General features: G+C 52.8%; 2 protein-coding genes across 6 annotated transcripts in view; one reads left to right on the top strand and one right to left on the bottom strand.

Moving 5' to 3' along the window:
- TSPAN18 (tetraspanin 18) overlaps nt 1–5,358 on the top strand; it is a 110,708-nt gene extending 105,350 nt beyond the window's left edge. For all 5 annotated transcript variants that reach the window (XM_035327227.1, XM_035327228.1, XM_035327229.1 and 2 more), the window contains 2 exons: nt 846–929; nt 1,855–5,358. In XM_035327227.1, the coding sequence (XP_035183118.1) occupies nt 846–929; nt 1,855–1,902 (132 nt within the window). In that variant the 3' untranslated portion in view covers nt 1,903–5,358. The remainder of the gene's footprint in view (nt 1–845; nt 930–1,854) is intronic.
- Nucleotides 5,359–8,248: 2,890 nt separating this feature from the next.
- Nucleotides 8,249–26,012, bottom strand: TP53I11 (tumor protein p53 inducible protein 11). The gene is made up of 7 exons (XM_035327232.1): nt 25,961–26,012; nt 12,178–12,581; nt 11,302–11,360; nt 10,793–10,841; nt 10,281–10,377; nt 9,325–9,426; nt 8,249–8,727 (listed from the first exon to the last, which is right to left on the bottom strand). The coding sequence occupies exons 2-7, from the start codon at nt 12,304–12,306 to the stop codon at nt 8,594–8,596; spliced, it is 570 nt and encodes a 189-aa protein (XP_035183123.1). The 5' UTR covers nt 12,307–12,581; nt 25,961–26,012; the 3' UTR covers nt 8,249–8,593.
- Nucleotides 26,013–26,364: the final 352 nt, after the last annotated feature.

The raw sequence follows: 26,364 nt of genomic DNA, 5'->3' as shown, positions 1-26,364 counted from the left end.
CATTTCGTTGATGGGACTACACATCTGTGTTTGCATGTGTAAGTGGACAGGAGAGGTACTTTTTACATTGGACGAACTCCAATCTACTTCTGTCTTTATACGTGACCTATTTGCAGAAACTTGCTGGTGGGTTGGAATTTTAGGCTGGGAGAACTGAGGCCAGGATAAGCTGATGATTTCCAGAACTATCCTAAAAACTTTTCAGAGGATCTGCCTGCTGTTAATTGTGTGAGCGGTAACAAATGACATTAAAGATGATGGTAGCTCTGCTGCAGAAATGGAAGGATTAGAGCAGTGCATGGCCATGGGTTCTTAATGGCTAATTCTCCTATATTCAGAAGATCAGCAAGCATTCATCCATGCTCCTGCTGGGGGAAGGCACAGAGAAAAGGTCCCAGGGTGTGAAATAGCTGCTGGCTGTGACTGAAATACAAGTCAACAATCTCTTGCCTTGGCTTTAAATAAATAGCCTGTATCCCTAGTCAGCCTCAGCTGCCTGTCATATGCCCAGAGGGCCCTTTCCTTTGTGCTTAGTCTCTCCCCTCTGCGGATGAAATGTCTCTCCCCTGCTGCTCCCCTCTGTTCTGCAAGAAGTCACAATTCCTCTTGGTCAGTGAGGGCTTGTGTGTGTGGATTACTCCCATTCCACTGCAGCAAAACCTTCCCCTCCCTGCCACCTTCACGCTGGTTGCTGCCTCCCTTGCCGTGGGGCTGGGTGGGGGAGTGAGAGGGAGCCGTGCTTTTGTGCCTGGGTCTGACAACACCTCTTGTGCACACGAAGGCTGTGCTGCAAGAGCAACGCCGGGTGCTGCTCCGTGTTTCTCACCGTGTTTTGTCCTTCCTAGGGCTGCTACACCGTGATCCTGAACTCCTTTGAGACCTACGTGTACCTTGCAGGAGCCCTTGCCATCGGAGTGTTGGCCATCGAGGTACTGCTGTGTGATAAGCAAGACAAGCGGTGTCGGTGGACGTCTGGCTGCGAGGCAGGGAGCTGCTCCTGCAGCGTGCGGACGGGTTATCAGCTTGTGGTTTTAATTGCCCAGGGAGAGACAGGCGCTTGGTCCCATGCCACAAGAGGCAGGGAAATAACCTCTGCTGCAAGCCTGCAGTGCCGCCTCGTGTTGGCCCTGCCGCAGTTTGCAGCTGTGCCACGCTGGTTGCAGAGGCTTTGGGGACCCCGCTGCCTGCCTCAGGACCTGATACGATTCCTCGCCCCACTGCAGCAGCATCCCAGCAAGCTGACTGCTGTGTCACTTGGTTAACGTGTTCCAACTGTGCCTTTGCTTTAAAAGCTCAGCTAAGAGCCTGAAAATGCATTGGCTTAGGAGCACCTCCATTATCCAGCATTAGCATCTGGCTCTTTGATGGTGTTTCTGCAGAACAGGCTTCTACCAGACGGGACCTTAGCCCAGGAGCGCTACCTGACAGCACGGCTGGGGCAAGGCCAGGTGTTTTCCCCAGCACCACGTCTTGTGCAAAGGAGAGGGAGCTCGGCAGGGCCCCAGCAGCCCCCCAAGAGAGCACCCATGCCCCTGAGCAGTGGCAGTGGAGCACAGAGCTCTGCTGTGACACCAAGGGCAGCTTGGGAATGAAACCAGGCTGCTGCTGCTGCAGCCAGAAGCAGCTCCACTTGGAAGGGAGGGAATCCCCTGCAGGCAAAAAACATTTTCCCACAGCCTCCCCTGGGTGGTGGGAAGAGGCCTCTCGACACATCATGTCGCTGACTGCTGGGCAGGAGGGAGGGATGGGAATGGTCCCGGGGCTGGGGAGGGCTTTGCCATTCTTCTCGAAGATGCAGCTGTTTCGTGTGGTTCTTCATTTTGATTTTGCCCTCTTCTTTCCCCCCCTTCCCAGCTGTTCGCCATGGTCTTTGCCATGTGTCTCTTCCGAGGGATCCAGTAAGAGGCGGCCTGTGAACCACCACATTCCCCACATGCTCAGAAGAAAGAAGGAAAATCAGAAGAAACAAAACCTGAAAACATCCAAAAAACTTTATTTTTTTTAACAAAACGGGGTAGGGGGGAAAAAAGGAAAAAAAAAAAAAAAAGAGGGTTGTAATATATGAATGACCAAAAGGATTGTACTTCAGGGGCTGGAACTTTGAGGTGATGTGCACTACACTGTACACCAGACCCTTGCCCAGAGCCACCCGCAGCAGCCGTGGAGCAAGAGCCCAGCGCAGCTGATTGCACTAACGATGGACAGAGCCTGCAGAGGGGAGCGGGAGGAGGAGCACAACTGCCTCTCCTGCTTGTCAGCGCAAGGCTGTGCCTGCTGGTTGCAACTTTATCATGCTTTTTAGACACAAAGGACTGAAGAACAGCAACGCAGGGGCTGGATAAGGCAGCAGGTTGGCCGAAGTCTGTGACTGCCCAGGTGGGTTTGAAAACAAGTGGTGGTGGTGGCGGCTCCTCTAAGAAACAGGCAGTTGTTGCTTGCACGATTCTGGTTTTAATTCCCAGCCACAAAATGAAAACACACATGCTTCAGTGGAAGCTTTGCCCCTATCACCTGAAACTTGTCAGAGAAGTCAAACACTTCAGTGAGTCTGGCTTTTCTCTGGAGCCTCAAGCAGGGGCACAGTGGTCTCGCGTAGAAATGGGACTTGTCTAAGGCTGGCTGATGGTCAAGAATTTGGTGCCTACCTTTCTGCTTTTAGATTTACTGTTTGTTGTTGGGAAAAAGAGCAAGTGGTTACCTGCTGTGTTCCCATCCCCTGGGAAAAATGGTGGCTCTGGTCAAGATTAGCCGATACTGATGCCTTCCTGAGAAGGGGAGGAAATAGCGTTTAAACCTTGTCATCCTTTGCCTTTCACTTTGTACTTGCAAAAAAAAAATAGTTCGTGGTGCTCTGTTAGCATAGATACATGCAGTGGACTCCTACATGCTTTCCTGCCCCAAAGGGAGTTCCAGGCACGGTGCTGGATGGGAGAGGCTGAGGTTTGTCAGCCACTCCCCTGCTTCTTGCCTTAAATCGCCTTGGGGCATCATTTCTGCTCAGGAGATTTCCCCTGAGGTTTTCCCATGGGCTCACAAGGAAAGCGTCAAGTCAGAGTTGTTTCAGCCTGTGTGTTAGTCGAGAGCATTTCCTCACTTGACAGAGTTGTTATCTACCTGATTGTTTGGAAGTGAACCTGAGAAACGTGCCTGGGAGTGGGCATTGGTCAGAGGCTGGGGTGGTGCTGAGGCCCCAGACTGGGTCTGAGAGCACTTCTGGAAGCCTCAGCCCCTGTTGGCTTCATTATTCACGAGCTCACTCCCTGACCTCAAACTCTGTGGTCCCCCCCTAAGCTCAGCGAGGCTGTTTTCCTGTTTAGCTCAGGCCTTTTCACAGTTGCAGATTGAGGAGTGCTTTTAGAGTTAACCAGCCCCTCCGAGAGCTGTAACCACTGGCAAGGGTTACAGAGGGGGAAGGCAGCAGGGCTCTGCGTCCTTGGAGCCTGCCCAGGGTCACCGTGCCGATACCCGTGCAGAGGCTGCAAGGCAGGGTGGCAGGCAGCGGAAAGACTGGTCCGTAGTAAACAGAGCTCCTGGCTAAATATCCAGGTTGGAGAATTGGGGATACGAAGGAAGAGGAAAGAGGCGTGAGAGCTTTTCTGGGTTTCATTTGAGAACAGCAATTTGCTCAGCAGCAGGAGAGGGCCCGGGCCGGTAGAGCAGCAGCCCCCCTGCGCTGCCGCGAGCATAATGCAGCAACAGAGTGAGGCCAGGATTGCTGAGTGGCCTCAGATGTTGCCTTAAACCTCGTGGAAAGCTTTTCTGAACGATTTCCCTCTAGACCCGTTTTCAATGATGCATTTTAGCATTAAATTCTGGTCTGTTGTTTAATGAAGGAAAACAATTTTGCTAGCCAAAAAGCAGCAGTGTTTGTACCCAACAGCAGGTGCTGCTCTTAAGATAGGGAAAATCTGTTGCATATACTGATCTTACAGGGAACGGGCCGCCACACGAGCCAAACTCGAACAGAGGAAAGCTTAGCTGTTCTGCTTCTGCCTCAGGAGCTAGTCAGTGATTGTTCACAAGGGAGGAACAAAACCGTGAGCAGAGACAGTAACTTGGATGGAGGTGAGCACGAAAAGCAAAAATGCCACCCCATCACCCCTCCAGGTCTTTTTTTTTTTAATCATTTGTTTTGAAAAGTTCTGGCTGTCTTGGGGCAGAGCCTGGAAGGAAAACACCTCGATTTATGCAGGGTGGGGGGGGGAGGGGGGGTGAAGTTAAAATCAACAGCCTTTTTTTTCATGACCAGTAGCGTGGGGGATTAACACTCAGAGCAGCCAGCGCACTGAGGCATAACTGTACAAGACTGAGGTAGGATCGCTACAGGCTTATTTTTCCTTGGCTTTCCTAATTCTGTACGATTTCCTCTGTTTTTAGCTCTTTCACATCCCCTCTCTCCCTAAGGGCTGTCCCTCTGTCTTCAAAAGATCCTTTGTTCTTCTACCGTTCTGGCGTTTGCACAGTTGCTTCCCCTCTCTTACCTTGTCTGGTCCCCCTTCTGCTCTTTTCTGGATGAAGGCTTCACCTCCTCTCCACAGCTGGCTGGCGTACCCCTGGGAACACAGCCTGAAACCAAAGCACAGGCCAGGCAGCACATCTTAAACAAGAGGTGGAAATTGCTGTAAAGATCCACACAAATCCGAGAGGACCTGTGGAAGTAGGTAACGGGCGGGAGGAATTTCTCCCCGGGGAATTTAATGAACAAGCAAGCCCAGAAACTAGACTGCTGTAGTACGGCAAAGCATGTAAATTAGTTGGTTTTGTCCAGTGGTTACGTGGCTGCCCCCTCTGTTGTACAGTAGCTTTTTCTCTTTCCAGAGCAGTAGGCAGGAGAAACAACTGTATGTGTGTATTTGTTTTAACAGCTGTTGGTGAGCTTGTTGGGCTCAGGGGCTCAAGGGAGAGAGCCCCTGCTTGCTGGAAAGCTCTGGGTGGGCCAGGGACCAGAGGGAGCTGCTGGCTCCTCTGCTGTAGCACTGTGACCACAGCCCATGCACCTTGGATGTAGTTCGTGGAGAGCAGTCTGTGCCTGGGAGCCCACGGCCCCTCTGCGCCCCCCTGCCTCCCGGCTGTTATTTAATGCTCAAACGACCGTCACCAACGCCTGGGAAAGGGCTGCGTGTGAAATAATGATGTTTGAAATCTATTTTAAAAAACTGTAAATGTTCTTTTTATTAGATAGTGGAGCTTATTTATCCCGTATTCCCTACTGTAATGCTTTTTTTATATTGAAAGGATTTTTTTTTTTTGGTAATATAAACCAGAACACAAGCCTGAAGCACTCTCTGCACGGTTTTTGTGTGCGTTTCTTAAAAAAATAAAAGAAAAGAAATAAAAGAAAGATATTGTGACAGTGAAGTGAAACGGCTTTAATTTTCACTATTTGTTTGGTGTTGAGTACAGTCACTTTCTTACTAAAGGAGAAAGAATAAATTCAGGTACAGCAGCCAAAATGAGGTATAAACTGAAGTGTCCCCTTCTCCCCTTCCCCCCCAAGTAAAAACCCTTGACCAGAAAGAATTGGCCAGCTTAGGACAGACAGACAGACAGCCTCTCTTTTGTCACCAGGTCCAGTTTGCCAGATGTTGGTTAGGCGTAAACAAGGCGATGCAGAGAGTTATGTGAATGCAAGCTTTCTTCACCCTCTGAAGCGAGGGCTCCAGGAATGCGAGGTTCGGGTCGCTCTCCGGCAGGAGCAGGGGCAGCCTCAGTCCTGGCTGTGCCTGCCCAGAGCACGACCTTCAGCCCTGCACAGCGTGGCACAAATGCAAGCAGGTAATCCGGTGCAAGCTGTCTCCCATGGGAGATGACAGCAGTCCAAAGCCTTTTGCACACATGAACAGATGAGGAAACTGAGGCTTGTGGAGATGGAGTTCTCTCAGCAGAAGAGCCCGAAGCGCTGCCTCAGGCTTTTGATTCCAAATTATGTGCTCAACTGCCACCTGCAGCCACAATCCCGAAACTGCTGTCCTCAGGGACACATTTCAGTACAAAAGCTTCAGCATCCTCCTCCCTCCTCTCCCCTGCTCACATCAGAGTGAAGACAAACAACCCCAGTTGGTTTCTGGCAGCACTGCAGACAGACATCAAATGGCAGAACGAGAAGGGGCTTGCTGCTTTAAGTTTTGCAGACAGCTGCTAAGCAGGGAACTGAAGAGGAGTCCGACCTCGCTTGATTTAAAGCTCCATCGGAAAGCTTTCGTTACCCACCCCCACCTGATTTAACCACCAAGAAGTCCCAAGAGAACTGTTCTCACATAGTGTGTTGACTCATTCTTTCACCTGCTGGATGGCATTTTAAGGTACCCTATTCAGGCAGTCCTCTCTACAGACCCAAAGCCGTGGCTTAACAAAGATCCTAGGTCCTGCAGCCAACATGGGTGGGAGAGGACAGCATTAAGGCAGCCCTCCGTCCCCCTCTGTAAGATGGCTTTTGGTTTGGTCAGTTTTACTTGTCTTTCCTAGACACGGTCTACCCCCACCCCCAACCCACCGATCAGTCTGTGTATACATTCATGTGACCCCCCAAAACACAAAGACTCAAGCTTCACTTACCTATACCAACACGTAGAGCTGCAGGGCTGCACTGAAGCCACGCGCCCCTCTGCTGCCCATGCAGACAGTGTGCAGGGTGAGAACCACAGCCTGCCATGCAGCACCCTTCAGTCTCGTTTGTGATATTCTGTGGGCTGCACGTCATCATTTCCTGCCTCACAGGGAAAAGGTTTCCCTCCCAGAGCCCAACTCCTCCACATAAACAGGAAGGCTCCTCTTCAACATAAATTTCAGTTGCTTGCTATTGTATTTTGGACATGTTGAAAGCAGCGTGGCAGGGATAGGTTGGGAAGCTCCAGCATTTAGTCTGCTGTTGGACGTTGCCTCTGTGGTGCATTTATTTCATTGAAAAAGATACTTACAGTTGCAGACTGAACCAGTCTCCTGGTCCCACTGCTTCTGACCCGACACACATTTTGCATGGCCAGTGGGTGCGCTGCAGTGTCCCAAGTTGATGCAGCTGCTTCTAAACGCCAAAAACACTAACACACCATACAGTAACTACCCGCTAGCTTCTTCTAACTACACTAAGGTATTAAACAGCAAACAACCATGGATCCCAGTCTCACCAGTGGTCTGAGGTCTGTTGGTCACACAAGCACTTCTGTTTGTGGAGGCAGCTTTCTACCCAGATTTTAGGACACCAGCTGTACTCCAGGGCACGCTTTGATCTCACGCTTTGATCTCTGCACTTGAATAAGAAGTCCATACCCTGTACACAGCCCTTCTGCCTTTAGGCCCATAGAGAAAAATGCAGCCTCCAGCTGTGGACAGGGATAACCCACATGAACAGCATTAGGAAAATAGGCAGGCATTGCTGTTAAGCCCCGTAGGTGTTGGAGAAACTGGCCAGTGGTGGGTACAGCACACACATCCTGCCTTGATTGAGCTAGAGGACAAAGCCTTCAGATGTCCCCTCACTCCTTGCTGTTCTTCATCCCAGTTAAGTAGTGTCCTAAGCATTGTAATGCTCTGAACTTTGGTCCTTTAGTCCCAAAAGGAGAGACGCCACCATGCCCACGTTGCAGCACATCTGGAACACTGTGTCCTGCAGCAGGACTCCCAACCCAGGCAGCTGCACTGATGCTCACTCTGCTCTCACTCTTGAAAACCACGGCAGCCTCCAACCCCTAGTTCACTAGCGTCGGGCCCTGTGCCTCACACTTACCTCTGCTGTGACCATCAGTAGAGCTGTGGCTGTAGGAAACATTCTGGGGTGAAGGGGACAGGAGCCCAGCTTAGAAACATCATGGAATGTCCCAGGCAAAGGGACGTCTTTGTGCTCAGCAGGCTTTTCCCCAATAGCTTCCTTGACCTCTCACATACCATACTTCAAGCTGTGCCACTGTTCCCAGTGCTATCCCTGCAAAGGGAGCAAACCAGGAGTTTTCGCTGTCTCTCCTGCCAAGATTTGCACAGCACCCACTGAAAAAATAAAGCCGGCGTGGCACCTCTGGCAGCAAGGAAAACACAGCTGTGTGCAAATTCAGACACAGCACTGAGCTACAACCAGCTCCCGGCCAGGTGAACAGCAACTGCGTGCTCAAAGGGGATGCAGGCTGTACACACGAGGACACGCTCCAACAGGCAGGTGCAACACTTACCCGGGGGGAGTAGCCCAGTCCTTCACTGGTTGCCTTAACTCCCTCTCTCCTCAGGGATTGTTTCTTGTTTTGTGCCTTTTTTTCCCCCCCAACCGTTTCAGAGCCTGTGATCCCATCAGCCAGTTCCCCCAGGAGACCGGCTCTTTTCCCTGAGGCTGCCAGGCCTGTACACCTCCCTGAGCCTTCCTCGTGCTCTTCGCTTGCCTCCCACAGAGGGGCTAGTGGGGGGGAACCCGCACGACGCTGCTCTCCCCAAATTTCACCTGGCAATGCCACCAGCATCAGGTTACACACTGATTCATGCTGGTAAGTGGAAAAGGAAACCATTTTAGAACAAAAAGGGACTAACAAAAAAAAAAGTTATAATTATAAATGCAAAATTACCGACATAACCCCCCCCCCTCCCACCCTTCCCATGACAAAAAGCCCAGGAATTAGACTTTCTTGGGACGGCGTCCAACTTGGTAATAATAATAAATGCTGATGAGGACGAAGAGGACTCGGCTGACCAGGAGGAGCACAGCACCCGTGGCTATCCGGCTACTCTCAACCAGGGAAACCGTGGTAACTGGAGGAGAAGGAGGGAGATAAGGCAGAGGTTGGTGATGAAAAACAAACGGATCCAAGCAGCACAGAGCTGTTTTCTGCTGCCCTCTAACGTAGCTTTTTGGAGGGACCTGCTGAGCCTTGTGAATTCAGAAGCTTTCGCTGCAGGCCCACCAGTCTCACACTCAGCAAACCTGCAGCACGGGCTCTTACACAGCTTGATTTGACAGCTTCAAAATTAGGCACAGGTCTGTGGGCCACAGAGCTCCCGTTTATAGAAATGCTTCCCTAAAGGCAATTCTGCCTTCAGGTAGCCAGCCTGAAACATGGACTTGAGCAGATGCTCGTTTCCCATTTGCTCAGGTCTTCATTGTGGAATCTGCACGTTGCTTTGTGGTTTAACCACTCCAGTGCTGATAAATATTTGTCAAATGGAGGAGCATGAATAAAACATGTATAGTCCACTCACACTACCTGTTTTCTGAGCAGCTCCCTTTTTGGTTAATAAACTAAGTTACCTTAGAACACAGTGAGTGAACGGCTCCCTCCTCCCCACCCTGCGTGTGGGCACACAACACGTCCCATCCCGTGCTTGCTCCTGCCCAGCCCAGCTGCTCACCCAGGAACTGCACGGCAAAGTAGCACGCCTCCGTCAGCAGGGTCCAGCGGATGATGACTTTTTCAGCTGTGTACAGGGCATTCCACATGATGAGCGAGATGCCTGCGGAGGGACAGCAGCACAGCTGCTCTGAGGGAAGGCGAGGACCACCAGGACAGGGCAGCCCACCCGCCTGCCCCCCAGGTGAAGCATTTTGGCCCCCATGGAGGGGGTTGCAGAGGGAAGCGGCACAAGCAGCAGCTGCACTCTCCCCTTGCCTGGTGTGGCTGCTGCATTTCCAGCCATCCCCACGAGATGCTGCTGCAGCCTGCAGGAAGCAGCCAGCCACCAGCCTGCCAGTGCAAGGGCATCCCATCCCGGCTGCCTGCCCTCTAGCCCAGCCACCCCTCTAAAAACACTCCCTGCGCATTCCCTCGCGGCCTGGGAGCAGCAGTGGCTGCAGCACAGGGTGCAGAGCTAAGCAACCCTGTGTGTTTTTATTCCTCCACTCATTTTCTTTTCCAGAGGGTTTCTCCAGGTTCCCCTCAAGCCCCTCACCCTCTCCTCTGCTCCAGTCTCTTGTGCCATACACGAGGCTCTCCCAGGCACCACAGTCACAGGATGCTGTCACCTCCCCTTCTCCGCTCCTGCTACTACGAGGACAGACTGATCCCAGCTACAGCCCAGCCTCACCCTATTTCCTGGCCCATCTGCAATCCTCCTCTGCTGGGGTACTTGCAGCTACTCCCCCAGGTATTCAGTGTGCACAGCACTTCTTACCATACACGTGGGGAGCCTGAGACCTTGCTAGGAAAAAGCAGAGGCTGAGCTTTACAAGAGACCCGTGAACAAATAATTCCTTTGGAAAGAGCTGCTGTTTCCAAAGACACAGAATTTGTCTGCTCCTGCACTTTTGGCCTCTTGCCCCATTGCTCTACAGAGCAACAGCACACCCCAGATACTGGCACAGCACTCACTGAGGAGGGCTCCTCCATAGAGCCGGATGGGAATCTTGCTGCTCGCCGATTCCTCGTTGAAGATGGTGTCGTAGAGCTGGTCAGGGAAAGCGAGGGCCTGGCGGAGGCATAGGAGAGACTCAGCAGCACTTTCCCAGAGCCATCAAAACGTGCTGTCTCAGGCAGGGGAAAGTGGTGCTCTGATACTGAGACATGATGTGACCAGAACCATCGGCTGGGAAATTGGGAATTAAGGAGGTACAAGAAGTATCCGTGTCAGCTAGTGGCTTCAAAGCTGGTTTCTGTGACCGAGGCTGCCATGCTGTGTGTGGTTTATGAACCTGCTAATGAAAACAGACTCCGGCAATGGGAACATCCAAGGACACTACTGGCAAGCCACGCAGAGAGGGCAAAGGTCTCTCACAAGAAAGCAGCGGCAGTTGTTGAAGGCAGAGGAGGGGGAATAAACAGACAAGGAGCCACGCTGTGGCACCCAGGAGCTGGTGGTACCCAGGACTGCACCCCTCACTTACCATGATGGCCACCCCGGAAAACATGACGGCGGAAACCAGCTGCCAGACCCTGCACAGGAGGGAAAACAGAGGGCCCAGAGTAAGCATGGGGGTCAGTCTATCGCTCCCACTTCACAACACATTCCCAGCTGTCCTCATGGTTATTAGCCTTTGTCCTCCCTCCTCACCCAACTGAGGCAGCCTCGGGTCTTCTGCACGAAGATGTGGCTCCCCAGACACTGCTAGATCGGGTCTCACTAGTAATACAGGAGCTGAACCCCCCTCACCCAAGCAGAGAAGAGAGGTGGCCCTGCAAAGAGGACAGAGAGCTCCTCTAGCCCCTGTGGTTCCCAGCACCTGACAAGGGCCTGGAGCTCATGGCCCTCAGGCTGGTTTATGAGGGAAGAAAGCAGAGCCAGGATGGTCTTGCAGCCCTGAGAAGCCCTGCAGGGAGCAGTGAGGCTGGTGTCAGGGACACTGCAGCCAACAGCCCTTGGATGGCCCTGCTCTGAGGTGGCCTCATGTCTTACCTGAGCCCCAAGGGTTCCCGGACAGCAAACTTGATTTCATTTCCCAGGACCTGGCTAATCTGAAATTCAAACAAAAGGCACAGGGTGACTGAGCAGACCCTTCCCCAGCCTTTAGGCTGCATACCTCAGACCAGACAACACGTATCTTAACCCCACATAGCAGTTTATCTCCAAGATGGCTGAAAGGAGGATGAGGACAAGGAATTTCAGCGCAGGGTGGAGTAAGCAAGCTCCCTGTCAGCTCCCCTGTAAGCAAGCATCCTGCCGGAGAGCTCTCCAGGGGGCACTCAGGACAGGGCTCCCGAGGAATGTGTCCTTGTTCTCCAGCACTGGTATTTTGCTGACACAGACTGCGTGCCTTTGTTTGCGATCGGGCCTCTTCAGAGAGGTGCCGCCGTGCCTCTTTAATCACTGCCCCAGTTTCCAGGGCATGGAATTGGAATACGGTGAGCTTTGAGCTCCAAGCTAGCAAATGGGCATCTCGACAATAACATTTCACCAGTGGATTAAAGCAACTTAAAGGCAGAGCTTGCTGCATTACTATGAAAAGTGGTTTCAGGCAGCTTTTGTGCCTCCACCAGGCTGCACGGCCCATCTCTGCTAAAGGGCAGCATTAATCTTGTCACAGCAGCCCTTGCATGAGCCCGGCGGGGCTGGGAGCTCTGGTTTTGCCAGAGAGGCTGCAGAAGGTAAAGGCTGGAAAAAAAATAACTGGGTTTAATCCACAGGCCTGCCACATGCTGTAGTTTGCCAGCAGGCAACATTTCACAGGTTTACTGGCCATCCTCCCACAGCAATGGCCTCCTGGCTGCAGGACAGCAGCACGGAGGACCCCACGGTAGGATGGGGAACGCCTCCCTGCCCAGCACCCCTCACCTTGGAGCGATGGACCTCGCCGTCATCATCCTCGCCGCCGACCCCTAGGATCTTGCGTGTCTTCAGCCTGCTCACCAGGTCGGTCTGGCTGTGCTTCTTCATCAGCGGTGGGGGCTGCTTGGCCGCCATGGTGGCGGGCGGGCCTCTGCCCCGCCGGCAGGACAGCTGAGGGGAGAGGCCGTGGGAAGCGCTTCACATGAAACCTCGCAGGGTACAGCGCATCAAAAGTTTTTAAAAAGCACAAAGAGATTGCTGCTACGCTGGCAGGCAGCTCCTCATCGCCCCGGCGCGGGAGGATCGGCCCCCTCTAGGGCAGGGTGCTGGGGGCAGGCTGCAGGTGGCCCATCGCGGGCTGTGGGGAAGCTGTCCCCATCCGAGAGCAACACAGCGGCTGTCACCGTGACCTGCCAGAGGGGGGACAAAACCAAATCATCAGCAGTGTGGGGACAGAGGCACTGAAATGCTACCCACGCCCTTCACCCTGGCTTTTGCCATCAGCCCTGCAAAAGGGGCAGGGAACGGTGCAAGCACGAGCTTTCCACCCATCAGCATGTCTCGTGTGTGTGCCTCCGTGCTGAGAGCAGCCCCAAGCTTCACCCAAAGGTGCTTGAAGTGGGCTTGACCTACAGACCACGCTCCAGCCCATTCCAGTGTGAGGCGATGTCCATGGCCCATTGGGAGCACGGTACCTCTTTGCTGCTTCCTAGACTAAGGCAATTAAGCATCATTAAACACTTCAGTTCCTCTTGTCTGGGAAGACAAAAAGCAGAGCATCATTTAATGACTTTCTCCTCGCCATACATCACACCCTTCGGTTGCCATTTCAGGCAAAATGCCACGCAGATCTCAGACGTTTGTTTGTCCTTCCCCCCAGACTCTGCAGCCCCTGCACTGAGCCAGAACACACCAGCCCTACAGCTACAAGAAACCAGAGGCAAGATCCTCCTTGACAACATGTTGCTGCCTGAGAAACAGAAGATGACAGCAAACAGAGTATAAATACTGGGAATACTAGGAAAGGAACATGACAGAGGTACCTGACAGAAGTTATGGTGGAAAAGACATCTTTCCTGTACGTGTAGAGGTGTCAGGAGTCCCCAAAAAAATCACTCTCTATCATCATCCAGTCATAAAACCCTGGAAACTCTCAGTTCACAAAGTCCTTCCTCCCAATTTGTCTTCCTTTCATCTGAACACAGAAACATTTTTTTCCATTTGCTACTTCACCCTCCAAGAGGCCCATAAAAAAGCCCCCCCCGGGCACCAGACACAGCTCATCTGGTCCAAACAAGCTCAGGGCTCAAGCACAGGCAATCCCTCACCCCAGCTGCACTTTCCCATGGCTGTCCCGGGAGGACAGAATTTATGCTCGTGTCTAAAGAGTTCATGAGTCCCCAGGGAGTAATGAAATGAGAGGTGTCAGTTATTTTGGCATCACGCACACAAGCCTTCTCCCGCTGCCTGGTGAAGGGTTTTGCATCTCCCAGGAAAACTTTTCAGTTTTTGTCCACGCGAGCAGCCAGTCACTTCGGCAAGCTCCCAGAGCACACCAGCATAAATCTTTTTTGTGATGCAAATCCAAGAGGACTCGCTGTGACAATGCAACAACTGAATCCAATGCTCAAACATTTTAATAATACCCTTTCAGATAGGGAAAACAGAAAAGACACATTTTCCAATCTAGAGCATCCTGTGGGCATGAAGTAAAGGAAGGTAGTAGGGCTGGCTCAAAGGGAGGACTCGCAGGCTGAGAGAGATAAATGGCCCTGTGATTACACAGGCAGTTTTGCAGTTCTGAGTACAGGCAAACAGATCAAAATTTGGCTTCATCAGTTGTGTTTGCCAGCTGCCTTCGGGGCATGAGTTAGTATAAATTTATCCACGTCATTATTAACATTGCTCTCCCGTTCGGAATTTCCACTGATTTATGGTAAACCAGCGGCCAGGAACTGGGACAGGATAAGCCAGCTAGAAACACCAATAAAATAATCACTGAAGGCCATTCTGCTGCATAAAAACCATGCTCCCAGCGTGCTAAGCACAGCTATGGCACGGCCCTGCAGCCAATCCCACATCTCATTATCCCCATCTTCCAGGGAAAGAGCCGGTCTAATGAGTACTGAATATTAATGAATAATGAGCTAACAAATGCATTAGCACTAATTCGATGACATTCGGATAGAAGATGCTGAGCATTTGAAAGCGTTATACTTACAGTAATGTATCCTGACACACTGAGAATTTAGAGGATGTTTTCTATTAGCCTGTGCATTTTCAGAAGGGAACCTCCACCTCCTCTTGTCGTGATTTTCTCCTCAATCCTCCTTCTGAGCATCCCAGTGGCTGCGTACATTAATCACTGCATATAGGAAATTCCTCTGCCCCCCCTCAGTGACTGGCAATGCCCATGTGAAGCTGAAAGATTATTATTATTTAAATTTCAACATCCCTTTTCTTCACAGGCTTCTTTCAGGATCTGTCCCCTCGCATACTGTACTCAGTTGTGACAGCTACTGCTTCATGGTGCAAAGAAACCTCACCGGTGCCACGCTAAAGATAGCTCCATCTCTTCCCCACCTCCACAGCTCTTCCCCCAGCATCTCTGCTTCCCTCCCAGCCAGAGGAGAGGAAGAGAGGATGTCTGATGGTGCTTCAGCAGCCAGAGCTGCGTGTCCGTCGAGGGAAGTCTGACGAGGAGCAAGGTGCATGGTGCAGTGACAGCCCCTGTTGCTACAGCTTCGGCACGGTGCTGCTGAGGTGTCCTGCTACTCGTGGGGGCCCCTCAAAGCTCGCTCCAAGGGTCTGAGGACACTCCCAGTCTGCCAGCAGAGTAAGTGAAAATAAAAATGAACCAGAGTCGACCCAGGATGACAAGTGGAAGGTTAGTACATTTACCCTGGCCATAAGTTTGGTCTGTTCTGCCACGCTGTGGCCGGGGAGAAGACTTGCTCTCCTGCCAGGCTCTGGTTTCAGAGTTCCCAAGTCAACACGCCAGAGGCAACCCAAGGCCTTGAGCCCACCTTTGTCTGGTGATGTTGACCAAGAAGTTCTTATACTCCTGCAGTGGAAGTATGCTCTTTCCAGCAGCCTAACAGGGAACCTGCCATGCCCAAGCACCTTTCATGGAGCACAGGTTGAGAGACACGGGTAAATACGGAGATGCAGCACTGCCCTGTACAACACCACGTTACCACTGAGCTCTGCAAGCCCTGGGTGCTCTTCACCCAACCTGAAGAGGCAAACACCGATACAGGCATTTCCCAGGCATGGAACTGAGCCACAAGAGTAAAACCATGCCTTGCATCAGGGGAAGAGAGAGATGGCAGCACAAGTGCTAAATGGTCTCCCTGTCAGCAGCTCCCACAGAAGGGCCAGCAGGCTGATGAGGACAGATCCTGCCCCACTCTCTCTCATCACAACAGAAAACCCTTCAGCTGCTCCACTGTGCCGGCTTGTGGGGAAAGATTGAGGCAACCGTGCCATATGGAGCAGCTTTTCATCCCTGATACCACAGGAGCAGCCACAGTGGCCAAGGCACCCAGCGAGAGAGCACAGATGTTTACATCCTAATTACTGCAATTTTGGAACAGATGTCTCCAAACAAGGGGCTGCGCGAGCAAGAGATCCATCTTTAGGGACAGCAGCCAGCTCCTTTTCCATGCTGAGCTGTGCCTGCTGCCCCATCACCCAGCAGAAAGCAAGACCCAGGGCAGGAGGCCCCAGAAGAGGTCTCCAGGCAACTACATGGCCAGAGAGAAAGTCTGGGCTCAAGCACAGGGGCAGGGCAAAGAAGAGGGACAGTGGGTGCACAGGTCAGAGCAGTCTTGCAAGAGCGAGACCAGTCAGAAAGGGAAAGGGCTGTCTCATGGAAAGTACTATGTGCAAAGTCCTGTCTTACCTCTTCTTTTCCAAGAGGCTCATTATCAAAGTATCTTGGTGCCTCATGATCTCACCACAGCCCTGCGTGCTAGGGACAGATGGCATCCCTGCTTTGGAAACACCAGGAGACTGAAAACAGGATCCAAAGAGGTACTTGTTACTTTGGCTCCTGCAAACTTTTGACTTGCCTCATCAAGCGGGATCTAAGACACCTTCGCCCCCACACACGAAGGCTCAGCATGCTCACTTTTAAGCGCAGAAAATCTCTTGGTTAGCGAACTCTGACACTTGAGGACTCTGAAATCCTAAGGCACAAGGTAAATCCCGTGTCTAACCCAAAGTGCTCATCCAAGAGCCACAAGGCATCTTTATGGATCCTATCCAAACAACCTCATAAAAGTTTCCCTGGGATATCCATAGGGGAGCAGACCCCTCAGCCAGGTAACTACCAAGGTACAGCCATCCCATGCTGTATTTCTGCAGCTGCACATCCTGAGCCCACGGTGAGTGAGCCAGCCCTTTGCCTAGATTTCTCTCCAGAGCTGGGATTGGGATGATTAAGACCTCTCTGCCACCAGCCAGCTGAGGCAGAGCATCCCTCTCCTCACATCCCAGTGGATATCCTCCTTGCCAGCTGCAGCACAAGGTTTCGCTACCAACATCTTCAAACAGTAACAGGATCGTTGGCATTTTTTTGCTGGGAGGAATGCGCAGCAACCCCTGCCCAGGATGAGGAGTGGAAGTTCACCAGCCTAGCAAAAAGAAACTCCCCAAACCAATTCTGCAGGTCAGAAAGCCTCAGAGAATGAAACCTGATCTAGCTGAAACAATCGGATGCTCAGGCAGTAGAAGCAATTAGCACTCAGCCACCATGGCAGTACGACGTGACTGCTGCTCCTGCCCAGTCTGGCACAGTCTGTACACCCACGCAACAGGGATACTGCGGATTTCTCACCTGCCGGGTACATGGGACTCCTTTCCCACATGAAAACCTGCCCTTTAAGTCCAGAAGTCCCTCTGCAATGCCAGCAGGAAACATCTCTTGCCAGAAGTTCATCCCCTGGCTCTGCCACAGCCCTGCTGCTTCCTTAAGCAGCTCCAGCAGGCACAGGCCAAAAGGCACGTTCGTTCAGCAGTGCCTCCAGACCATCTCCTGCAGAGAAGCCAGAGGAAACCTCAAAGCCCAAACCACCTGCGTTGCAGGCTGCAAACCACACAGAGACCTCAGAAACACACACACACCCAGGGCTAACCCCAGCTAATCCTTAGCTGAAGGGGGATTTTGCACAGAGCCAACAGGGGGCTGCCTGCACCTGGGTAATGCCCGTCGGCATAAGGAGTGGGGAAGGAGAAATGTGGGATCTCCGACACTCACTCCCTTGGCAAATGGACAGGACAGGGGCTGAGGGAAGGATAAAAGGCTGATGAGGCTCTGGTAAAGCTGGGCAGCATGGAGACAGAAACATCCTATGCCAAGGAGCACCACAAACAGGCCAAGCCACAGTCTGGGGCTTGCATCTCAGCTCCAGGATCTCACTGCCCACAGGTTTCCAATTTCCTCTCGCAGAGGGAACAGGAAAGTTTCTTTCCATGTCACGGGAAGTGTTACACAGCAATCAAAAGCTGCGAAGTGCTCAGTTTCCCCAGCAGAAGACAGAAAAGCTCTGTTGCTCTATTAGTGTCTCAGACAGGAGCTGTAATTAAACCCAGCAGCCCCGGTCCTGCCGGCCCGCTAACTACCACCTGCAGCAGCATGCCGACGGCCAGCCAGAGCAGCTGGGCTCACCTCGGACAAGAAATGCTGTCCTGCAGCCAGCGGCAGCTTGCCAGGCCGTCTGACACATCCAGCATGCTCAGCCAGGCACTCCTGGTGCATTTACTCCTCTCCGGGTAACTCAACTTGGGCATCATCCGCTGAACATCCCGAGCACTCGAGTTCAGCAGGACACAAGGGAGCTGGGAGGATGTGGAAGGAAATAAAACGCGTCAGGAACAGGAGCTGTTTTCCTTTAAGAGCATTAAAAGACAAAAATTCATCTTTTGATTTCCCAGCTGCCTTAGACAGGTGTTTGTGGGAGACAGTCCCAGCAGCTTAGTGGGCCATCTGTCCTGCAGATGATTTCTGCAGGGAAACGTTAGAAGCAGAAATAAAACCTATATATACACACAAAATGAAAAAAAAAAAAAAGAAAAAAAAAAAGAAAAAGCACCAGTAAAAAGAAAAAAACAAACCATCGCCCCAACAAACCAAAGCCAGCGTCAAATCCTCAACAGTTGTCTTTCGTGCACTCCCCAGGAAGCCAATGCCCTTTCCTCCCAACCACCCTACAGCTCTGTCCCTTTCCAGAACTCAAAAGGAAATAATAAAAAAATTACTAGCAGAAAGATTTGGGCCCCTCCGCCACATGTGAGGGCAACATCTCTCTGTGTATCACCACCAAGGACTGTAATTTCAAAGCCCTTCTTGATGGAGTCTCCCTCAAAGGACGACGAACTGCATCTACACCAACATTATTTCTGCATCTGCAGCCCAGTAGCTTACCCCACACAATGTAATAACCGCAATTTAGAAGCTACGAAAATGGCCACAAACATATGAAATGGAAGATGAAATCAATCCAGCTGTACCACTCCGGCATCCTAAAAGCTGACTTTTGACCTGTGCTGCACGTGGATTTGCAGCCCTGGCCTGAGAACGGCTGTTTCAGAGCATCCCAGCACCAGCAGGTTTTTATCCTGTTCTTTAAAAAAGGGGCTCCTCTTCTGCCAACCTCTGCCACGATACGGCCAGATGTGCAGTCTAGGCACACACAGGCAGGGAAAAAAGTGCAGACAAATAAATTTGCATTAGGCAGGGCGATTGCCTTTTGGTGTGATCAGGTTATTTCCTGAGCCCCAGACACGTAGACCCTCTCAGGACTCAAGTTTCCCATGGAGCAAGCTTCTTGTCCTGTAAGTCAGGCCTGGTAGGGGATGGCTTTGGTGATCATCAGTCAACAGCTGAGTTCCCATCAACCCTATGTTATAGGGCATCTCATACCGCATGTTCACATCCCCTGTCGTGTTAAACCACGTCGCTGCACAAGAGGCAGATGCCAACTTTCATCCCTCGGCCCCAGCCACCCTGCGCACCGCTCGGAGCTCTCACCTGCGGCTTGGGACCACGTTTTCACTTCCTCCCTCAGCAGTTTGCCAACGTTAAGCCCTGCTCATCTGCACACAATTGCAACTTCAGGTTTATCACTCCCTCGTGGCTCCTCAGGCTCTAAATAAGCACAGGCAGACTCGGGGAGTTGCTTAGCAAAAAAGCAACGGGGATGGCCTCCCCATACAACGCATACTTCAGCTACTTGGTAGCCTACCCCCGAGTGGCAAAAATCTCCCTCTGACACCTTGCTGGTTTCTATAGCAACAGGTTAATGCTAAAAATGTTAGATGCAGAACGCCCCGTGTTGGGCAAATAGGAGATAAGACCGATTTAGAAGAGGGAAACTTCTGAATAGCCGGCTGTGTGGGAAAGGAGCAACCACAGGCTTCGCTAACTCGCAAGCCAGCACTTGCTGGCTCTCCATGCAACCCCAACTCTATCATTTGACACCTCTCCCCTCCACTTTCCCATTTTTCCTGGAAAAACAAAGCCATCACCCAAGGTCTTCAAGGATACTGCCCTTGCACATGTGCCAGAGGCTCCTGGAAGGCCCTCCTAGCAGAGTAAAACCCTTTGCAGAAGACCAAAGCAGCCACAGCTCAGGGCAGTGCCACAGGAGGAGGACAAGGAGGGCGGCCCCAACAAACCCAGAATCTTTTCCCACAAATGCTGTTTCACCCGCCAGCAAGCAGCTCATACAAGCCTGACTTTGCTTTTATTTGCTGCTAAGTCAGGGGAAATCACCCTGTGCATGCACGCGTGTGTGTATGTGCACGCGTTTGTTTATGCATGAGCTGCCAACCCCCAAATTGTGCACAGATCAACAAGACTCCGAATTCCCCGACTGTGAAGTGCGTGACATTTAATCTCAACCTTCCTTTCAGATTTCATAACGTGCATTATCAGCAGTGGGTATTCAGCACACAAGTACCCTTTAGAAAGCTTTCGTCGGAAAAAGGAAACAATATAAAGAACCTGCAGACTGGAAAAGAGACGGTGCCTCTGATGGGAGAGTGGTTCTCCAGCTTCCACAAAAGGCCAGCACATGTGCGCTGCGAGGATCACGATGAGATGGTTTGCCCCTAACACAGAATAAATACATTTCACAAGTGAAGGGCGTGGGGCTGGGAAGCATGAAATGTATCGGGAACCTATGGTTCTCTTCACCTACCTATTTTTGGCTATCTGGGAAACAGGCAGGGGGAGCCATCCCCCAGAGGTGCCTATTTTAGGATGGGCTGCATCAGCTTATGGAAAAGCCTTATTCCACAGGCTATGAGTTAGACAAGGGTTTTGATTGCTTTTATAATTATGGGCAAGGCAAATTCCTGATCCTAGCGCTTAACTTTTCAGTACACGCTCCCAGCAAACACCACATCACTTCTGCACATGTTATAACAGATACACACTCCGGGATTACGAAAACCTGTCAACAACCTCCCTGCTGCCTGGGCATGGAGAAGCTACATCCTCACTAACCCGCTCTTATTAGTCACAGCCACAGAGGAAGCACATCAGCAACCACAGAAAACACAGCACTGCCACGTTTCTTCTGTTATCGTGGCTGGTTCAAGCACCTTTCCTTATTTCTACAATTTTAAGTCTCAGACACGTGGATCCAACAAGCCCCGGTAGTATCAGCATCATCCATCAGCAGTTTGCTTGTGTACGCGTGGATGTGTGTACGCACACTTAATGCTTTCCTGGTGAATCTATCAGCAAGCATACAACACAGCCTCCTGCTCGCGGCACAGAAGTGTCATGTTTTAGTCAACACTTTCCCATTACCTTCCCCAAAATGCCACTCACACGCAGCAGTGGCCCTGGGGACGGCAGGCCGGTCTCTCCTCCCCCACGCAAGTGCTGATGAAAGGCACTCGCTTTGCCCAGAAATGTGGAGCAGGGAATAAATAGGCTGGAGACGAGCTCAGCTGCTTCACTAATTCCCCATGCATCGACCCTAAATCCAACCTGCTTGTCCGGAGAGCTGAAGGGCACACATTGACACGGCTCGTGGAAGGGGCTTGTTGAACCCATGGAGTGAGCACCTGGGCTGATGGCAGCAGACAAGGCAGGAACATGCTCACATGCTGCAATGAGCAAATGATTGCACTGGGCACAAGGGGAGGAGGATGAGAGGGTGCATTACAGGTGCCTGCTCTTCACAAGCGTGCGTTCTCAGTCACCATGAAAACAACCTGGGAAGGAGCACACAGATGGTCCCAGTTCTTCGGCCTTTGGCTCCTGGCAGACTCCTGCTTGCAGTGAAGCAAAGTTTGGGTGCTTTTTATTGCTGCTAAGCAGCTTCTACAGCAACTCCTTTCCCAAACACAAAGAAAACGTAGCTGTTTTCACATGTCAGATGCCTGGTTGTGAAAATCCAATGCCGCTTAGCTCTGCTGGACTCAGCACTGCTGTTTTGGAGTTCCCTCTCCTCTTCACAGGAGGCAGCTCATGTTTCTGTCTCTCTGGAACATAACCCTGAATTAAGTGCCAGGCAGCTGAAATTAAGTGTTCAATAACAGGATTCAGAGGGACTTAAAAATCATGAGCCTTTAAAATACCTGTTTTCCTAAGTGAATAGCCTGCTTCCTGAGGCTCCTTTACTGCCAACGATACCGAGTGCCATTTCTCTGAGCACACCCCTGCCTTTCAGCTCCGTGCAGCAGGACAGAGTGGCCAGGAGGTCTGGACTCAAGGCATCTTCTTGGCCACGATGATCATGGGCTAGGTAGCACTGGCTGAGCTTGGGAAAGCTGCTAGCTCTTTGTCACAGCAATCTGCATCGACAGCAGGCCCAGATGCGAGCCCAGAAGGAAACTGCAGCATCTAACAAGGGCTGGAGGATCTGGGGGCTCAGCAGTGGGATTCCTGAAATAACATTTCAGTTGGAAAAGCTGCTCAAGTCTTTCCATGACCATAAAACACCAAAGGCCAAGGGTTTGTACTTCACTCGTGAGATGGCACCAGCACAAAAGAGCACTTCTGCTGCCATCATGGGTTACTGAATGAATTTGTACTCAGACAAAAACACTGGCTGAGTCACCCACAGAGTTTCCTGAAGATTTGTGGGTTTTCTCTGTAGGTCTCTTGTTCGGCTGCTGACATGGCCTCAGACTGTTTACTTTCTCAACCCGGGCAGGATACAGCTAAAAATGACACGGCTGCAAGCCTTTGTGTAGTGCTCTGCCTGCACCTGCTTTCCTCCAGGCCCCGGGCCCTGCAGTTTAAGTGCTGCCTGATTTTAATAAGAAAAGCAGGGGTTTCTCTCCCGCAGGCAGCAGCGGCCAGCTGCAGTGGGGACTCTGCGCTAAGCTCCCTCCGAGCACAGGATCCCCTCAGACCAACACTCCTGGGTGACCTGGGTACTCCAGCGCACACATCTCCGGCGACATCCAACGCGTGCTGCTAATGCCACTCCCCAGGGGACCAAGCCACTGAATCACTGCTTGATTTATTCCTAACTGCTCTTCTACCCGTGCTCAGTGCCTTCGACGATCTTAAATCAAATCCCTAACAACAACTTCGAGGAAGCCCAGCAGCCAGCTACCAGTCCTCCTGCCCAGCCTTCTGAGCCTGTTGGGCCAAATCCAGGAAAGGAGCACGGGGCTTGCCACCATCAGAGGCAGCCTCTCACCTTTAGCACTAAACCCCGCTAGCAATCATTTAGATTGCTTCCTCCTTTTGGCGACAGATCCCTGCTCCTTCATCCCCTACAACCACAGAGGCTGTCAGGGTAAATCTGGATCAGAGCTTCCTTACAGGCTCTGGTTGTGTTGGGTCCCTGGTTTCGCCCTGCAGAAGGAGCTGGGTAAAGCACTGCACACAAACCAAGGTCTGGGTGAGATGATTCAGGTATAGCCTAGGCAGAGATTTCCCCATCAAAACCAGTGCCCAAACGTGCTGAAGAAATTCCTGCTTTGCATACATAGGACTAGAGAGACACCTGCAGATACATCTAACAGGATCACACACGCGCTTTGCAGGACAAGAGCAAGAAAGGTTCACGCATCGTGAAACCAGGAGGGAAAAGTTTGCTGCGGGGTTAACCCCTGGGAGCTGGGGCTGTGGGGCAGCACTGACTCCAGTGGGGTCATCCAGCAAGGCCCCACGCAGCTCTTAAGCCTCCTGCTCCCCATCTGTCAGGCGGGGGAAGCCGCACCACCCAGCACCACAGATGGGCAGTGAAAGGCACCGAGATGCATTAACCCTTGCAGATGGCAGAGCTTCACAGGCAGAAGAAACTGAAGAAGGCCAGCAAGTCATCTGTCATTTCCCTCCAAAACTGTCTTCAGCTGTAGCTGTATCGGTCTTTGTGAACATCTTTTAGCATCTTGAGCAATACGCCTTCAAACACAGAGCAAACTCACACGAGCCTGTGATCTCCAGGACAGAATCAAAACCACACTTCCCAAGAGAAGGCAGAAAGCGACGTCAATGGGGAGCACCTAGTCACCTCTTACATCTTGGTTTTGCTGGTCTGGAGAAAGACCCGATGTATCTGGGGGCCAACACTGGGTCTTTTACTCCCATGCCTTTTTTTTTTTTGCACTCCTACGTCAAAAACACAAAGCCCAGAAGATCTTTCTATAAATAACATCCCAATAGTGCCGAGGTCACAGAGCCGTCCCCTTGGCACGAGGCCAAAATCACAACATAAACAATCCCAACCTCTTTCTGCTGCACGTGTGCCTTTTTTTCCCCCCCCCATTATTATTTTTTTCCTGTGACAGGGGAGGGCTCGAAACCAAAGAACGTAGCAGCAGGAAGACACAGACCCCCACCCCTGGTCCCACTGGGCTCTTCTCACTTGTGCCAGCTCTGCAGGGCGCCCAGCTTGAGCCAGGACAGCCCGGTGCTGTGTTGTGACAGCATTTTGAGCAGCTCTCATTAAAAGTTTGGGTGCTGAGCGGATGAGGCATCGTCAAGCACTCACGTGGCAAGGAGAAGACCGCTATCTAGGCGGCTGCAAGGAAAATGGGTGGAGTGGTCCCTCCCAGGTACATCCCCTGATGTTAATTCCAACCTTCAGAGAGCTGCAGGACAAGCAACCATGAGCTGAGGATGTACTCTGGGCATTTTGCACACCGTAGCACTCATCGCTCATTGGGAACAGAGAAATGTCTCCCTTTGGATCAGGCCCCAGCCTCCAGCAGCTCCAAATGGACAGAAGACCCCAGGTGGAGCATCTCTCTGGTTTATTCTCCCACAGATCTATGGCTCCTCCAGTCCCACCCAACACACATCTCTGGGGATGCTCTTCTGCCCACTCCTCTCTGCAATAAATCCTTGCTACAGGTCCACGATAAGCTTGAGATTTTGAGTTTGAAACTACACGGCAGGCACCATCCCTTCAGCCTCCTGGCTGGGACAGGCCGCCCTGGCAGAGAAGCTCCCTTTCCCTTGCTCTGCATGAGGCACAGAACAAGGAAGGAGACATCCAAAAGCAACCAAATCCCACTTCTCCCAGCTGCCAACAGCACCCAGCCCCCCTGCTGAGGGCACCAGGACACCTTCGTGGCCTCCCCCGCAAACCACAAGGTGTATTTACGCATCCCAGCTGGGAACGGCTATGGCCAGCTGAGGCGCCTCCACGCCCAGTCTGAGCATCTTGTTTGGTTTTGGTTTTCACCAAGACCTAAGACAATTTCCTCCCAGAGGAAAAGCTCCCCTGTCTAAAGGGTAACTGCTATTTATTTAAACGAACACTTTCCTCATCCGCGGGCCCTGGACGTCATTACTCAGCAGACTCTGCTTTAGCGCAGATAGAGTTACCGAGCAAGTTATTTATTCTAAGTCCAGAATAGCCAGTGCTCCTGCATGCTCTGTAATTTCTCATGGCTCAGCTGTACCGGTGGTAGCCCTAATGTCAATAAGGCTTTGGTCGCTGCTGGCATTTTTACCTCACAGCCCGTGCAGACAGAGGAGATGGATCAAACGGTACCCATTTAACCACCAGCAGCTCGGGCTTGGCTGGCCCTTGGGCAGCTGCCCGAGGACTCCAGCTGCAAGGACAGGGCACTGGATTAAGGTGCTGCTGCTTTCTCAGCCCCATCTGCTGAGCTGGGGTAGAAGTCACCTGGAAAGCCCGACAGCTGCTGGGGGACAGCCAGGCCCACAGGTGGCACAGGTAGAGCCAGAGGGGGACAAAGAGACAGCTGAGAGCCAGCTCACCTCACCTTCCCCTCCTGCCACGGGGAGCTCTGCCCCATCTCGCCTCCTTTCTCCCCCAGCCCCGTCCTGCAGCACAGCCCTCGCCCTGTCCCTCTCCCTCCATCCCTGGCATCCCACGGGAACCCACCGAGGCCGCCCTCCCAACCCACGCAGGGCTCAGCTCGCAGCCTCCCCACCCGGGCACCTGAGGCACCCATCTGGGGACCGCGGTCCTCTTGCCCCTTCACCAGCAAGCAAGAAAGGAGGGACACTGCTGGGGAGAAGCAAGGCGGGACCCCAGCCTTCGAGCAGCGCGGGGAGGCAGCTGTCACCAAACAGCGTGCGTGTCCCCTCGCTGGTCCCACAGCCCCTCGCTGGACCCACAGCCACTCTCCCCCCGCATCCCAGCTCCCCCACCGCCTCCCCTCCACCCTCACCCCCACCAGGGCTGAGCTGCCCCCACCACCAGGGCGGCTCCCTCCTCGTCCTCCTCCTCCTCCAGCCCCTCTCGGGACCCTCCGCTCCCCACGCCCCCCACCCGGGGCTCTGCGGGGAGCCCCCCACGCCCCTTCCCCGTCACCCCCCCGCCGTCCCCGCACTCACCGGCCCGCCGGGGGGGCCCTGCGCGGCTGCCCCATGGGCGGAGCGCTGCGGGGCACCGAGGCGAAGCGCAGCGGCCGGCGCCGCGCAGCTCCGCACACTGAGCCCGGCCCCCGCCGCGGCGCCGCTTTACCGCGGCCGCCCGCCCGCCCCGCCTGACGGGGCGGCCCCGGCCCCGCCCGCGGCACCGCCGCCCCCACGCTGCCTCCACCGCCACCGCCGGCCGCCCCGTCGGGGGAACAAAGGGCGAGGGGCCGGCTGCCGCCGGGGGAGACCCCGAAGGCACAAGGGGGGATCCCCCCCCCGCGTCCCCTTGTCCCCCACAAAGGGGGGTCCGGGGGTGTCTTGTCGCCGCGTTGTCACAGCGGTGTCGCGGCCCGCTGGCAGGGCAGCAAAGGGGAGACCCC

Source organism: Oxyura jamaicensis, chromosome 5 (assembly GCF_011077185.1).
Source record: "Oxyura jamaicensis isolate SHBP4307 breed ruddy duck chromosome 5, BPBGC_Ojam_1.0, whole genome shotgun sequence".
In the NCBI taxonomy this organism is placed as follows: Eukaryota; Metazoa; Chordata; class Aves; order Anseriformes; family Anatidae; genus Oxyura; species Oxyura jamaicensis.
This window is presented reverse-complemented; position numbering and strand designations above follow the sequence as displayed.